This window comes from Pungitius pungitius, chromosome 1 (assembly GCF_949316345.1).
Source record: "Pungitius pungitius chromosome 1, fPunPun2.1, whole genome shotgun sequence".
Taxonomy (NCBI): Eukaryota; Metazoa; Chordata; class Actinopteri; order Perciformes; family Gasterosteidae; genus Pungitius; species Pungitius pungitius.
Genome location: NC_084900.1, coordinates 21717270 through 21733022, shown reverse-complemented (window position 1 = coordinate 21733022; position 15753 = coordinate 21717270). Strand labels below are relative to the sequence as shown.

The 15753-nt window shown below is 42.7% G+C and overlaps 2 protein-coding genes across 3 annotated transcripts; one reads left to right on the top strand and one right to left on the bottom strand.

The window, feature by feature from the left end:
• Positions 1–487: 487 nt before the first annotated feature.
• gss (glutathione synthetase) lies at positions 488–11173 on the bottom strand. The gene is made up of 13 exons (XM_037480538.2): positions 11041–11173; positions 7468–7600; positions 6741–6886; positions 6562–6637; positions 5936–6075; positions 3720–3836; positions 3242–3322; positions 2992–3069; positions 2803–2872; positions 2074–2268; positions 1886–1967; positions 1615–1804; positions 488–1186 (listed from the first exon to the last, which is right to left on the bottom strand). The coding sequence occupies exons 2-13, from the start codon at positions 7585–7587 to the stop codon at positions 1063–1065; spliced, it is 1419 nt and encodes a 472-aa protein (XP_037336435.1). The 5' UTR covers positions 7588–7600; positions 11041–11173; the 3' UTR covers positions 488–1062.
• zgc:103759 (U8 snoRNA-decapping enzyme) lies at positions 10430–15415 on the top strand. Of its 2 annotated transcripts, none has more exons than XM_037480539.2 (5): positions 10430–10886; positions 12069–12200; positions 12302–12342; positions 14697–14943; positions 15038–15415. In XM_037480539.2, exons 2-5 carry the CDS (start codon positions 12069–12071, stop codon positions 15281–15283), a joined length of 666 nt encoding a protein of 221 aa, XP_037336436.2. In that variant the 5' UTR covers positions 10430–10886; the 3' UTR covers positions 15284–15415. The 2 variants fall into 2 exon arrangements, with proteins under 2 accessions (XP_037336436.2, XP_037336437.2); XM_037480540.2 differs by lacking the exon at positions 10430–10886 and adding an exon at positions 11180–11309.
• Positions 15416–15753: the final 338 nt, after the last annotated feature.

Genomic DNA, 15753 nt, shown 5'->3' with positions numbered 1-15753 from the left:
TTTTTTAGAAACCACAAGTGTAAACCACCAAACTGCAAACGGTGTAACCTGGTAAAAACTTGACATGTAAAAAAAAGTTTATCTTTACTTGTAATACATGCATTTTTACTTTAATTTTAACTTGGGACCATTCATCTTGAGTGCAGCATTTACTTCAGTGAAGGATTTCCCCAACTCTCTGAAAGAGGGAAGAATGAAGCCTTTCCTGGAGAAACCCAGCCTCAATCCGTCTGAAATGGTTCAGTATTGTCAGGACTTAAGCTCAGCTGTTAGGCCCCAGGGAGCAAAAGGACACACCATGCAAAAACGTTTCACAGAAAAAAAAAATAACAGAACCGGAAAAACACAAACTCATGTAGTCAGCTGACTCCAGTAATAATGACACTTTCTTAAATAATAAATACATTTAAATAATAATTTAATTATTTATTCTTTAAAAAAAAAAAACTTAGCTCATGATTAGCGAGGAATGAAACTGGAGAGAGAATTAAGGTTCTGAGTCAATCAAGACATTTATTGTAAAGACACTACAAGTAAAAGGTAAAAAGGAATTACTCCAGATATCAGCATAAAACCCACCCGCTGGGAAGACAATTAAATAGAATCCTACTGACATAATAAAATAAAAAGGTAAATGTGTATTTTCTATTTTCTAACCCTAACCCAAAATAAATAAAGCTCAAAAGATTTTTTTTGTTGGTGAGGTAATACGCTTTTTAGTTGCTTTATCTTTATAAAACTAAATATATAGTTATGTTCTTATTTGAATAAGAATTAGAATTAGTATTTCTACTTCATGTGCGTGTATGAATATTTTCATATTCTATCAAGAGTGAAGGGCAGTTGTAGAACTCCTCAAGTAATCTCCTGCGTTCATGAACACAGGGAGTTTGTTTCCAGTGGAGAGCGTTCCTGAGGACAATGTCACAGGAGTAAACATTCAAAATAAGATCCAATTACCCCCAACATGAAGTCAGAAATGTAATAGGAGTTCTAAGTAGAATGGCACATCGTAGACTGGTCCTGTATGAAAACATCAAAAGTGAGGGGGGGGGGGCGCTCTCAGACTAGTAGAGGGTTGTCGAGCACGGCCACCCCTGCTGCCACTCCCCCGTCAGAGTGCTCCGAGCTCTTGGTCCTCAGTAGATGGCCCGCACACTCGTTCATCACCATGTCTTTGCCGTGCCTGTGAGGAAAAAGGTGAAGGGAAAGAGTTTTGCATTAACTTGGCCACCAGGGGGGGCTAATCGTACTTTTGACCAGAAGGAGTGGATCTGAACTACTGGCCAGGCGAGGGTCAAGCTTTGATTATCATGCCTGCAAACTCATGAGGTTTGAAAAGGTGACAACGGGAAGGGGTGGGGGTTGCACGCCACTGAATAAAGTCATCACCTAATTTGCATAATTGTAGGACGTGGTAAGATCAGTGGCGGCTTTGCGCATGCACGCTTCATATTCAGTCCAGACGCCGAGTCGTCACGCCACATCAGACATAAGACAATCATGACATAATACTTTCCTCCTTGTCTCACTCCAATCTCAGAAACGCTGTCCAGCCAGTTCACCCACCCCCCCAAATAAAAAGCATTATGTGGCAATGACAGTATCACACACCTGACGTAAGTTCCAAACACTCCCAGCTCACTGAGACAGTTACTAATCTCCAGAGGGCCGTCTCGTCTCAGCAGGTAGTTCTGCACCCCGCCGGGCTGGATTTTGTCCATGAGAATGTAGGCCGTCCTCGCCGAGCTGCCCTCTGCTGCCCGCAGGACACGGCAGATCTCCGCTCCGTAGATGTTGTTCCCTGGAGAGACAAAGACGAGTGAGAAGCGCTTTCTCTCCTGGTTTGAAAGATTGCGACCAACGGGGCATGTGTCCATCCTACCTCCACCTTCTCGTTGAGGCTTCAGGACAAACTGGTCTGGCGCTGCCAAAGCCATCGCCACCGTTTGGTCACCCTCTGATCCCTAAAGACGACGACAGAGTCAATCCGCCTCATGAATTAACGCAAAGCAAACCCCGCCCACGCTGCTCCAACATGACTGTGGCTGCGTGGAGGCGGTATTTTCTCACCATGTCCAGAGTGTAGAGGCCAGCGAACGTCGCTTTTAGCTGCTCCACCACTCGGGGTTGGTCGGGGAAGAACCTCTCCAGGACTCCGGGTCGGGCGAGCACCTGCTGAACCTTCTTGGTTCCAGCCAGGTGGGTGCTGATGTCTGGACATTTCACGGCCAGAGAGCGCTCCATCAGGAGACGAGCATCCCAAGTCTACCATTCAAAACACACACACACACACACACACACACACAAACAAACACACACAGTTTTGTGCTCTACTTCGGGGATCAGAATACATTTTCATTTCAAATTTTTGAACTAGGAATGTCTTAAGAGATATATTTATCTATAATGAAATAGATATAGTGGGCTCTTTTGGTTGGTCCGTTGTGGGCTGCTATAGAAAAATGTCGGAAATTTTAACCGGCTCATTCCAAGCAGAATCACCACAATTCCTTGTTTAAGGTGATATATTAATGACAGTCAGAAATTGAATATAAGCACAATACTAAGTATTTCCCCAAATACTACACGCTGTCACTCATTTTAGCCCTTCTAGAGAACGGATTATTCCACATTAATGCTAAAAACACCAAATGTTTTGCAGATAGGAATAGGTGGTGTACTCAAGAAGCGCCCCTTCCTCATAAGAGGTAGTGATGAGGTAGTCGTAAAGGCAGTCTGCATTAAACATTATTTTCCACCTGAACTACTAGAACTTGTAATAAATATTAGAGGTAGAACCTGTTCGGAAATGTAGTTCTGAGGCATGTAGCCATTCCTAAAGTACACCACTGCAACCTCTCGGCCATCACTGCAAAGAGAGGAATATGAATGCACAGTAAGTAGGATTTGTCAAAATTGCATCTTATTGATGAATGTACGAATAATTCACTGCATAGCATTTAGCCATTCAGATGGAAAAAGACTTACACAAAGAGCTTCTTGTTCTGATCCAGGGACCCTGTTTTAGTCACATCGTCGAACCGCTTCCTTATTGTGGGGATGTTCCTGTAATAATAATAATAATGCAAACTGAGGCTTTGCACATAATGGGAACTAAAAGTGAATCTGCATACTCCTGTTAGTCCACTTTGCAGCATTTACACATCAAGTGTCTTCCCTAGAGCTATTGGGACAACGGCTTACCGCCGCACAAACAGCTCCTGCTAATCACACATACCTCTTCCATAGTTGGCTTTCTATGTATCGCTGATCAAAGATGTTCATCTGGCTCTCCTCCACCAAGAACATGACAGCTGCTCTGTAAGGATACACGACAAACTGTTACCTGTAAACATTGTCCTGGACATTCGGTCACCCTGAACAGCTCACCAATGTCACAGGCATTTCCTCTTGTAAACAATACAGAGTTGCTGTCTGTACTTTTAATCCAGTGGGACATGATACCCATATCATCATGTATTAGACAAGGATCAGAGCTTACCTTGGGCGATACCGAAAATCAATCGAATAGCAGTACTTTAAAAAATAAATAGCAGTTGACAGGTCCCATCACCTGTGTAATATTGATCTAGCATATATGTAAAAACTACAGTTTACAAGCATACATTATAACATACCAGAGAAACTGAATTATGCTCAATATTAATTTGTATGGACCATACAATAAGCTTTGTTAATGTCCGCTTAATTCCTACCTCTCGGATCCATATAGCTCCCAGGCTTTGGCTATAGCCCGGGCCAGACCAGAGGCGGGGTCGTTGTCCAGGATCCGCCGGCTCTCCTCCAGTTTACCAGCCACCTTCAGGACATGTCTGTCGGGCAAAAGGAAGATTTAGCAGCGTAACGGGGCCACCACGCTGCATGAGAAAGCTTCCCTCCAAACATAAATACTCTGCTGTGGTTCATATTTCTTTAAAATGGTTCTCCCACATATGACTCTAGGAGCACAGGAGCAGTCCGCCTCCGGTTTATTTTTCTGTTAGCTGCAACAGATTAAGAGTTTGTTGCAAAACCTAATTTGCAACTCAAAGACTTCTTATCTAAAGTTTGGTGGAGTGAAAATCAATTATTTGTTCATGCTGATTGCTAGCTTGTAACTGGTTTGAAGTAATTAGCATATTTTATTTGTTCATGCTGATTGCTAGCTGGTAACTGGTTTGAAGTAATTAGCATATTTTATTTGTTCATGCTGCTTGTATCTGGTTTGAAGTAAATTATGTATGTTATGTGTTCATGCCGCTTGCTAGCTTGTAACTGGTTTGAAGTAATTAATGTATTTTATTTGTTCATGCTGCTTGCTAGCTTGTAACTAGTAAGTGTGATTAGCAGGGTATTGTTACCCAGTAGGACCAGTAGATGTCTCCCATTACCCCCACTATCAGATCTCTGCTCTGCTCTCTGCTGCATATAGGGTACTCTTTCCCTGTATACAAAGGGGCATGAAACTCACTGCTAGTAAAATGAATCCGTTATTTTCTTCCTTTGGGTAAAAGTGCATTAAATAAACATGTAAAGTATCACCACCGTAAGAGCGTCAGCCTCATATGGGTCCATTAAGCGATTAAACTTTTTACTAGGGCCGGGACTCGATTAGAAATATTAGTCTAAGTAATTTGAGGCTTTGTAATTAATTAATCGAAATTAATCGCATTTTAATTGCATAAATATTTGACCTGAGAACATTGAGATGTAATTTTTTTCAGATGGATTTTTATTTTTGTTCAACCAATTCCAGCAGACAAGTATAGCAATAGCATATTTAGAAATATAGTACTTTCAGAAATTCAGGTAGCCTATAGGTAAGTAGACCTTCTGTAAACTATGTTTTTTTAAGTAGACCAATACTTTCAAGTACATTCAGAACATTGGTTATTTTTTCAGACGTGGACTTAGTTACCCTGGTCCTTAAACCAGTCATCTGGTGGAGTGTGGGTTGGGTGTGGGTCCTTGTACCCGGAGTCGGGCTAACGTCCACGCTAGCTGCTAATTGTTTTGTGTTGAGGTGATACTTGAGGCTCGATGTGAATTCCTTGTTGCGTAGCTTGCACACAACCAGGCTCTTATCGACGCTTCCATCCGTGTGTTTATTATAATTAGATTTCCCATTCACGGGGCCACCCGACACGGTCTCGTCAGCTTCTTCGTTCATGTTCACTGTGGTTTGTTGTTGTCTGAAGTCATGAACGCTAGTTGGTGCTCCAGTATAATCGGTTCGCCGAAACTCATCCAGTGAGAAACGTTCCGCGGTGCAAAACATACGTGTAAAAATGCGTAAAAATGTTTAATGTGTTATTTTTTGTGTAATTAATTCATCTTAATTCACATTGTAATTAATTAATCTTAATTAACGCGCTAAAGTCCCGGCCCTACTTTTTACATTACATGTCATTTAGCTGACTCTTTTATCCAAAGCGACTTAAAATAAGTGCATTTCCAAATAGAGATACAAACTCAGAAGAAAAAGTAACAAGAAAATACAATTTTAAATATATGCATCCATCTGTAAGCAAATCCATAGCCATACTGTCAGGTGCAATTTCACATATAAAACTAATCTGTGATAAACAATAGTTTGGTTTGTTGCTGTGCATTATGGGCCCTTGTACGGCCCTTGAGCACTTTGTGAGTTTTGTCTGTGAAAGTGCTGTATAAATACATTTTACGTAGTTGATCTTTTATGTGTTTATGCGGTTTCACTAGATTTTATAGAGGTGCCCGGGCATCTCCCTCCTCCAGACATAAACATATGAAAACACATTTTTGAGTCTGACACACAGGAGCCACCATTGAACTTGGGTAGGTGATCAATTTGGCATTACAAATTCTACTCACCAGACAATAATACTATTAAAAGGCTCTTGCCCTCACTTATTAAATTAAGGCACAGTCTATGGGTGTAACGACGTCTTACCGGTGAACATCCGGCGTGCGTGATGAGAGACCTCCAAAACTGGCAGCAATGGTGTTGATCTCTATCTGCTTCAGAGACACCGACCCGTCCTTCCCTTGGTCCAGCATGTAGTCAGACCGATTGAGACCCAACACTATAGACTGAAAAGAAGGTGAAAGAACCACACTCAAACTACCTGGAGCACTTATGGCAATGATGGAGGCACACATTTAGCGCGGGCTGCCATGTGCAGGCCTTTAAATGAGCCAATGGCGCCCGGCCTATTGCTGTCTCCGCCCGAAGGATTGTATGATCGCTTTGGTGCGTGCGTTTATGTGTCTGTCCACAGCTAAGCTTGTATTCTCCTGCTGGCAAGCTAAAATATATTTCGGGTGGTAAATTATTGCACGACCGCCACTGCTATGCGGGTGGGTCTTTGGTTGTTGAACTCTAAATATATATGTATATATATATATATATATATATATATATACACACACACATACATTACACATACATCACACACACGTGTGTGTGTGTGTGTGTGTGTGTGTGTGTGTGTGTGTGTGTGTGTGTGTGTGTGTGTGTGATGTTGGGACCGGTTTTAATCTAGCATTGTGCCAGTACTTGCAGAGTGACTGACATACCTGAGCCCTTCCTTCTTTTAGGATTTGTTGGTGGATCCTGAACAACCGCGCAGTGAAATCGTCCACTTCAATGGTGCTAAAAAACAAAGAATATCACCCTGTTGAAAGCCTGAAAGAACACTTCAGTCAGGGAATGTAACTAGGTTGTGATGTCTAGTTTGCCACCATTATTGTTCTACCGAGCTAGAGCATCTTGCAGAAAGTCCGAATCCTGGCTGATGCGGTCCACCAGCGTGTTGTAGTGCGTTTGCACTGCCAGCGCCTGGAGGAACACACCCTTAGGCACAGGCGTGGGAAAGAGGGTGAACGGAGCGTATGTCACCAGCTGAAATACAAAAAAAAAAAGTGAATGACCATTCATCTCTAAACTCAAATGGCCTGCGAGGAATGAAAACAAGCCCTTGGGGTACGGATCCCGCTGACCACAACCGCCGGCACAATAACAAGCTGCCACATATCCCAAGCCCTAAAGCCGCACAAATTCCAGACATGACTTCCCTTTGACTGCGCCTGTTGTACCAGCAAAGGCTTAGCAGCCCGCTGGCATGGAATCATGTCCACTCCCTGTGTCACATCACAGAAATACAAAAAACTGCTTAACGAGCAGTTGTGTATTTAGAGTCCAATACATTATATCGCCTCATTTTCAGCTAAATAGGCTGTGTGTTTAAAGCAACTTGCTGGATATTGATATAACAAAACATTATTGATTTATCAGACATCCACATAATTGCACCAACGGTTCATTTTATTAGCTGGACTGCTGCGAAAGGTATGCTGTTGATAGTCATTGCGCTCTCTGTGTGATAAAGCGTGTGTTTCTGCAGCCTCTGCGTTTAACCAATAACAAAAAAGCCCTTCTTTTTTCCCTTTACAATGGGCAATGTATAATTTTTCACATCCTACCTCTGACGAGTTGGAGGACTCTTGGATCCTCATGAGGACGCCCTGCAGAAGAGCTTCATCTTTTGCCACTTCTGCCAAGTCCGCTATCAACGCACCATCCATCATGATGTTGTCTGGCATCCCCTGAGCTGTTCTGATGGATGAAAGAGGACGTCGCAGCACATCAAGGACATGAGTGGAAGCGCTGCTTGGCACAAGTCAGCAAATTTCAATACTTGCCAGTTCTTTTGGGAATCTCAACAAGGTCCAAATCTGTTTTGAGAGTATTGCATTTGAGGTGTGACCTTTTTGTTTTAGATTACAATTAAAAATTGTACCTATTGGATGTAGAACTGTGCCTCTTGCTGCAAGAATAAAGTACAACATTTTAAAGACAAGTTCTGTTTGATAGTATTCTTTCCAAGGGGTAAAATGATATTTCCACTAGTATTACTATAACTAAAATAATAATCACAAAAAAGTTGTGTGCCTATTTTATAAATATATATACAGTTGCTGTATAACGAAACAGTATAACCAATTCCTTTACCAACATAAAATGCGGTGACATTATGTAGAGACAGAAAAAGCAGTGAACATGTGTGTACTCACGTGTGTAAGCAGTGATTAAATAAATATGATATTTCTGTGTTTTAGGTCCGTGTTACTGCAACGAGAGAATGCTCGTGTCTACAGCTGACTGATACGGTGTTACGGTTCAACAGGCGACCCTGTCAACCGCTGTTACAGCCCTACTGGTTTATAAACCTACTGGTTTCTGTATGCGTGCGTGTTTGTGTTTACTCTACACCACAGATGTGTCTGCCTCTGTTGCCGGATTCGTCACACATTCACAAACATATTGCTGAAAGTCTTCAAAACGCATCACATATCCATTGCAGCGTTTACGGTTGTATAAGTGAGCACCATATCGCAGGAAAGTATAAAAAAGTTAAATGTTTATAATACATGTAGTAAGGGTTAGTGTTAGAATTGTAGTTTGTGTGTTATTGGATATTAGTTATTATATTAGCATGTTAGATGAAATAATTGAAATATGAATCAAACACAATTTATAGTATTTTAAGTCATAATTACTGTACACATTAACCAGGTTAAAACCTGTCCCGGATGCTAATTGATGTTTATGGATTTCTCCCAATTTTCTCCCCAAAGAGGGTTTTTGGGGATTTTTTTCTCCTGTCAGGTAGTGAATAAAAAAAGGGTTAACGACAGCCCTCCGAGGCAAACATTGTGATTATGGACCATATAGAACTGATGGTGAAGATGTATATATGCTATGTTATGTTATGTTTACATGAAGCTTCAGGCCAAAGGTGTGATCATTGAATGCACTGTAGTATGAATTGAATAGGGATTGGTCAGGTCAGTGAGGGATTTCAGATTTGACTAGCAGATGGCGGCAGGAGGGAGTCATGTGATGCCTTGGAGAAGAAAGGAATTCATGATGTACAGCCAATCACATACGACTACAGCACATTTTGATTGAAAGAGCTGAGCTGGAGAAGGAGCAGGCAGAAGCCTGCTGTGAACCAATATTGATGGTCATACGAGACTGGAGGAGGGGACTTCTCTATTTCGCGAAATAATATTACACTATTCATACTTTATTTCACATTGTAACTGTATTTCTTATTACTTCTGTTAGTTATTCAATTCTTTATCATTTTAAAACTCGAGCCAGTTGACTTTTTATGACTGCCCAGCAGGGCCGAAGATAACAGTAGAGATCTTTGATCAGAACACCACAAGCACTACATCACAGCCATTTATTTAAGAAAAATATACAGTATATAGACTTAGATTTGAACCCCATGGGTCAAAAACACCTCCAAGAGACCCGCCCTCCTCTGACTCTGATTGGTTTGTTTCAGGTTCACGGCCGATCAAACCAACGATGGCAGCGAGTATTACCCAATCAGGGGCAGAACAGGAATCTTCACCGAATTCAGGTGGGATTATTTGCATGGGATGCTGCATTGAAGACAACTCTGAAAATACGGGACCAACCCCGTTCCGTATTGATGAAAAACGGGACGCGTTATTTTATTCTCAAATTCGGGACATTTCTGTATTTTAAGGGACGGCTGGCGACCCTACTTGGGTGTGTCTTAGAACACTTTCAAACATGTATATTGATTCTTAAATTGTCACCCAATTAAAGTTACCAAGCAGCGTCCCTATTAAAGCAGCATGAGGCTGTGCATACGATCACTGGAAACTAGAGATGGACCCACAACAAGTCAAGGAATTGAGGGACTACAAGCTGAGGAGCACGTTTCCTGCACATTTCAGCAAGAATGAGCGATATGTTGTCAAACGGCATGCAGAGTTACCAACTGATGCTATCTAGCAACTACTTGGCCAATGCCATATTCATTGAGTTTTATGACGGTGACATTGGAGCTCACTGTGGGGGTCAACAAGACCATAGATGCTATCCTTCCACAATAATACTTGCCTGGCATGAAGGCCGTCATCCAGAAATGGGTGGGTGTCACTCCCTATTTCTGGGGAGCTTGTGGTAATATTTAAACATTCAATATGAATGTTTTTCATGTGTCTACTGTTTTTAGATTGGCCAATGTGATGCCTGCCAAATGCAGAGGACCTCTATAAAAGGAGAAAATGCTACACAAACCTATAGAGGTGAATACTTACCAAATGTAACATGTTGAATGGAAGCATCCTTTGTTAAGGTCTGGTTTGCTTTTTAAGGTGACGGAGCAATTTGAATTAGTTGGGATGGGCTTGTTGGGAAAGCTGAAATCCACCAAAAATGGGTTTCCTATATTCTCTTAAATAACTGTTTTCATACGTGGCTGTGATTTAGTGCTCACTTTTACAGTCGTAAACGCTGCAATGGATATGTTATTCGTTTTGAAGACTTTCAGCCATATGGCTGTGAATGTGTGACGAATCAGGCAACAGAGGCAGACACAGGTGCTGCTGTCGAGTAAACACACATCCGCATGCGTAGGGAAACCAGTAGGAGTGTAACACCGAATATGAGCAGAAAGTGCCTGCTGTTGTCGTAGAAGTTATGACAGCTGTCATAAATAGTAAGAGAACACGAAGAGATCACATGATGTTGATACTGCGGAAAGAAGCGAATTGCCCTTACTTTGAAATAGTGTGTATTTTTTCCCTGTGCTAAAGAGTTATCCGATATTATTCCAACAGGCGTTTTTTTTACAAACTATTTAGAAACGAAGGGCAACTCGCTTCTTTCCTGTTTCAACACCATCACCATCAGTCGGCGTTTGGAACTCTAGTGGACTCCTTTCCTAAAAATAATATCCAACGTGGAAACCGGTATGCATGTACCATATGTTTATGCGGCATTCACAAGGACAGCTACGTGTCATCTTCAACAGCTGTCGCAAGTTAACAGGGTCGCCTGTTGAACCGTTACACCGGTAAGCTAGCGCGAACCTGCGGATCGAACCCAAGGCATAGCAAAACATATGATTTAACATAAGATGCAGAACTTACAGCATACATTAGAAACGAAACCCGTCGCCAATAAATGTGGTCGGTAATCTGTTAATAGTTTCTATTAACGTTACATACCTCCGCGCTTTTGCAGTTGAATCCAGTCCTGTCGCGTTCTGCTCTTTAAGTCTCACAGGAACAATGTTGGAGTCTGTTGTTAACCACAAAAAGAAATATACTCTATAATATAATATACTATGTTATATCTAGGTTTAGCCGCCTGTAATCTGCAGTAAGAATTCTATACATATAGTAGCCTCCGGTGCTGATCAGACGAAAGGGATTCCTGCTATTGGCCAGTCCGACTTTATTCAGCCAATAAGGGCTCTGAACGTCACGAAAAAAAGGTAAACGTCCGGTCCAGCCCCTGAATCTGAAAGTGCCGAGTGAGGAATGAGACAGCAATTTTTGGACTAAAGGAGATAAACATATTCATTATATAAAATCCGGTTTGTTTTGAGCCGCAGACATCCAACAAAAATACTATTGTTACTACTAATACAGATAATAATAATGTGTAACGTTATTTGAACAAAGTTCTAAACAAGTGTAATTTCACCATGCAAGTACAGATAAAGAGGACCCATATGTAGATATATGAAGTATGCAGTAAATACATGTTTTTTTAGCAATTGGCTAACATACTGCAAATGCCAATAAGAACATGCATGCAGGGATTCCCCAACTTGTTAGCCCACTCCACACCAGCAGAGGGAGCTATAGTGTTAATAAAATAAAGTCATAGATTTTCCTGTAAGCTTCCTTAAGCATAAACCCTTCCATGAACTTAAATGTATACGAACCCACAGGGCCTTCAATCTAGGGTTCAGTCAGGTCTGTTAACCCGGCATATTAGTTGGGGAAATAAAAAATCAAGTCACAGCCAATTCAATTCAATTCATTTTATTTTGTATAGCCAAAAATTACAAATTTGCCTCGAGGGATTTACAGTCTGTACATATGCAACATCCTCTGTCCCGAAACCCTCACATCGGCACAGGAAAAACTCCCCAAAATATGAAATGACACCATGAGGCCCGAGTGACTCAGCAACCCCGAACTGTGCCTGTGAAATTTTGCCCTGTTGTCTGTCCGTGTGCTTGTAGATGGCGAGCGGACAGCTGTCGAGGGCCGAGGCGTTGGCGTGCTCAGGCTGCAGGCACGCGTGCCACGTGATGCTCTACTGTGACACAAATACTGTGCTGTTTGGGAGCATCCCCATCCGACATATTGTGCTGGTGAGAAAGAGTCACCGTGTGTGTTTCTACATGCATGCATGCATAAGTACAGTTTTTTGTACAGTTTTGGTCTGTGTAACAGCCTCTTCCACTTTCCACAGATGCAGATGCGCTTTGACGGTCTTCTTGGTTTCCCTGGAGGGTGAGTTTTTTTTCTGATCTAAAGAAAAAATCCTTTTTTCTTTAGGTACATTTAGCGCAGGTTTCTTAGTTTCAGCTCGAAGAAAATTCTAAAAAAGCAACGCTTTCCCAATTTCCATACAGTACACAAGTAAAGTAATACAATTAGATGATGTTGTCTAATTGTATTACAGTACCTGTTTGCGGTCAGTATAGAAGGAAAACTAATACTTATAAGAATTGATACGATACATGCGCCAATGCGCGTTAATCAAACTCTGCCTTTGGAATGTAATTTCCAGTTAAAAATCACAGATAGACCAAAATGCTTGAGATGTTGATGGATCATGGGTTAATTAGTTTCAGACATGGGTGGTTTACCTACAGAATTAATTTAATTACATTTAAATACCTTCCATCAGCCTCAGCTGCTCTGCATTTAGTGTGCTACAGAAAAAAGATATTTCAGTAGGCCATCCCTGGAAGTTCCCCTTTGACAAAAATCACACAAACACTTATGATTCAGCCACGTTTGGTTCTGTAAGTCTTCACAAATTCCACCTTTCTATTTGTGAATGCCATCGGCAGACAAAAGGCTAACGTGAGCCTATAAACAAACACTCAACGTGGTCGGTGTGATGGCATTAAGGGACCACTTTTAGCCATCTCGGAACAAAATGTTAACATCTCAAGCTGGTGCATCCCCCCCCCCCCCCCCCCCCCAAAAAAAAAACGATTCTAGAAACCATTTGCCTTGAGAGCAAAAAAATTGCTGCGTAATTTCCTGGTTGCAGGTATCATTCCTGAAGCAGTATATTAGCATGCTAACAGGCTAATATACTAATATAGGCTGTGAACATGTTAAACATAATGCCTGCTAAAGATAAGCTTGTTTAACGTATCTGCGTGATTGGCATGTTAGCATGCTGATGCTAGCATTTAGTTAGAATGCCCACTGTGCTTAAACACGACCTTCTACAGCTGTTAGCATGTGTGTAGCCTCATTACATGCTGCATAGTGCAAACTTGCTAAGGATTTGTGTGGCACATTGCGACCGGACGCAGCACACATTCCATTCACACTTCCTGTTTATTATTTCAGGTTACCTTTCAAGCGCCACCAGAGATATTTGCTGTTCAGACATGCTAAACACTCAAGGGACCTTCTTCCTGGAAGTTGGCGGAAGCATACTTCTTCCTATATGGAAGTAAACAACAGTACAAGGGCTGCTATTGGTCAATTAGTAAGACAAAATATATTTCCTATGTCCTAACCATCACTCCTTGACCTCGCTTGGGTTAAGGAAGGAAGTGACGGCACAGGTTTTGGAGAGCCAAATGGTGTGTGTCTTTATTTGTGGCTGTAGCACAGAACGTAGAACAGCCTTCTTTTGGTAAAGGACGGTCCAGTGTAACCACAGACTGCACAAGAACTAGTCACACTCATTGTGACGTTGCCCATTGTGGTCAGCAGTTCAGAAGCTTTCAGTCTGGCTATTTGGCTTTTGCCGTCTTGTAATACAGATGTCGGCATGTTTAAAAAAAATGTTGCAACCATGAAGGGAACTCTATATAGTTGGTATGTGGAGGAGTGACGCAGAGATGGGGACTCGAGTTACCCTGGTAACCGCTGTCATTGCAGACGGTTGCGTCGATTCTTACTGTGAAAATCTACGTACTTCCGGTTTAGCGGCTACGCTTAGTATTTTCATTTTATGGGAAAAACCACACAAAAACATTAAGTAAAGAGTAAAGGAGGAGTAAAAAGTTGTTGGTATGGTTTTTTTTTACGGTAAAAGGGACGATATAAGAGATGGGGACTCGAGTTTGAGACTCGGACTCGAGTGCGACTCGAGTCGCACACACGGTGACTTCAGACTCGACTTGAGACTCGTCCTCAAAAGACTTCAGACTCGACTCGGACTCGAGCTTTGGGACTCGTGAGCATCTCTGGAGTGACGTGACGGTGATGGTTACCGCCGGACTGCCACTCAGACACTTCTGGTTCATTTCACTAAGTTAGCAAACATCAGAAGCTGAAAATACTTTTCATTCGCAGATAGAAAGTATGTGAACGCAGAGACGTCTCTTAATAGTTCCAGTAGTTCCGGGAACAAGGAGTGCTGGAAGATTTCTTTGCGTTTGGCCTGCTCCATACAAACACTGCTTTAGACGTAATGTGACCATTTTGCCCAGTCTCTAACTTCATTTAACATGCTGCCTCTTCCCAAAGGCCCGGTGCCATCTCAGCCAAGTCCTTGTGGGTTTTTAAAATCAAAACGAGCTTTTTAATGAGCGCGATCTCAGGAGCACCCTGACATGATGCGTCTGTCATCTTTGGTTCTGACCTTTGACTCCCGCCCTGCAACCCCTCAGATTCGTCAACCCTTCGGAGGAGTCCCTGGAGGCGGGGCTCGGCAGGGAGTTGATGGAGGAGTTGGGCGTGGCCCTTCAGATGCTTGAGGAAGACCACATTAACTCCTGCTTTGCCCCTGCTTCCTCCCCGTCCTCCTCCACCTGCCCCCGTCTCATCACTCACTTCTACACAAAGAAGCTGGAGGAGGGAGAGATTAGGGCGGTGGAGACGGCCGCCGCAACCACTGCAACGGATCACGGCCAGGAGGTGTGTCCTTCTTCTTCAGGGATGACCAGATGCAGAAAATGAATCTGATCTTGTGTTCATCACCTGTTGGGTTCTTTCTCTCTCCTTTCTGCAGGTCCTCGGGATGGTCAGAGTCCCTCTCCACACCACGAAAGGCGGAGGAGGCCTTGCGTCTTTCCTCTCGCACTCGTTTGTCAGCAACGCCCGCTTCCAGCTGCTCCACGCTCTGCTGCGCCTCCACCTGGTCGCCCCAGAAGAGCTGCGGGAGGCCCTCGCTCGCTCGCTAAAGATACAAGGAAGCGCCGCAGAAGAGCTACGGGCCGCCCTCGCGCTGGTGGAGGGAAAGACCAAGGCACCTTGAAACGCCACCTGCACCATCAGCCAACAGTTTGCCCCATCACAGTTCTGCACACACTGGGTGACTAATAATCACCTAGTTCTTCAAAATGTTTGAATGCTCCACATTAATGCAAATAAAACGTTTTTTTCCCCATCTTTTATTCCTCTTGCAGATTTCAAACAACTGTAACGCACATATCAAAACTTGAAAATATTGCCAATGCAGAATGAGAGGCATCATTAGGAATCAAGCAGAACCATAGAAGACGTGTCATTGCAGTTCTACCGTAGACCATAATGCACAAGCACCTCGTGGTAAGATTGAAAGAGGGCAGCACTCCTTTTAAATCAGCTCCAGGTCCACCTATGTGCTGCGGGGCTCCATTTATGAAGCTAAATTGGCGGCGACGCCCCTCTGCAATCGGAGGATTAATTGCGCCTGTGACGTACTATACGGCCTGCGGGCGACGATGTGAATCCGTTTTACGAGCA

Excerpts from the sequence above, each read along its gene's own strand:
- gss (XM_037480538.2), bottom strand. The coding sequence starts at position 7,587 with ATGCCAGACAACATCATGATGGATGGTGCGTTGATAGCGGACTTGGCA. Across the intron at positions 2,269-2,802 it reads AGAACTACATTTCCGAACAG|ACTTGGGATGCTCGTCTCCT; the intron begins GTTCTACCTCTA and ends TTTGAATGGTAG. Across the intron at positions 1,805-1,885 it reads GCCTCAACGAGAAGGTGGAG|GGAACAACATCTACGGAGCG; the intron begins GTAGGATGGACA and ends TTGTCTCTCCAG.
- zgc:103759 (XM_037480539.2), top strand. The coding sequence starts at position 12,069 with ATGGCGAGCGGACAGCTGTCGAGGGCCGAGGCGTTGGCGTGCTCAGGC. Across the intron at positions 12,201-12,301 it reads CCATCCGACATATTGTGCTG|ATGCAGATGCGCTTTGACGG; the intron begins GTGAGAAAGAGT and ends CACTTTCCACAG. Across the intron at positions 12,343-14,696 it reads CTTCTTGGTTTCCCTGGAGG|ATTCGTCAACCCTTCGGAGG; the intron begins GTGAGTTTTTTT and ends GCAACCCCTCAG.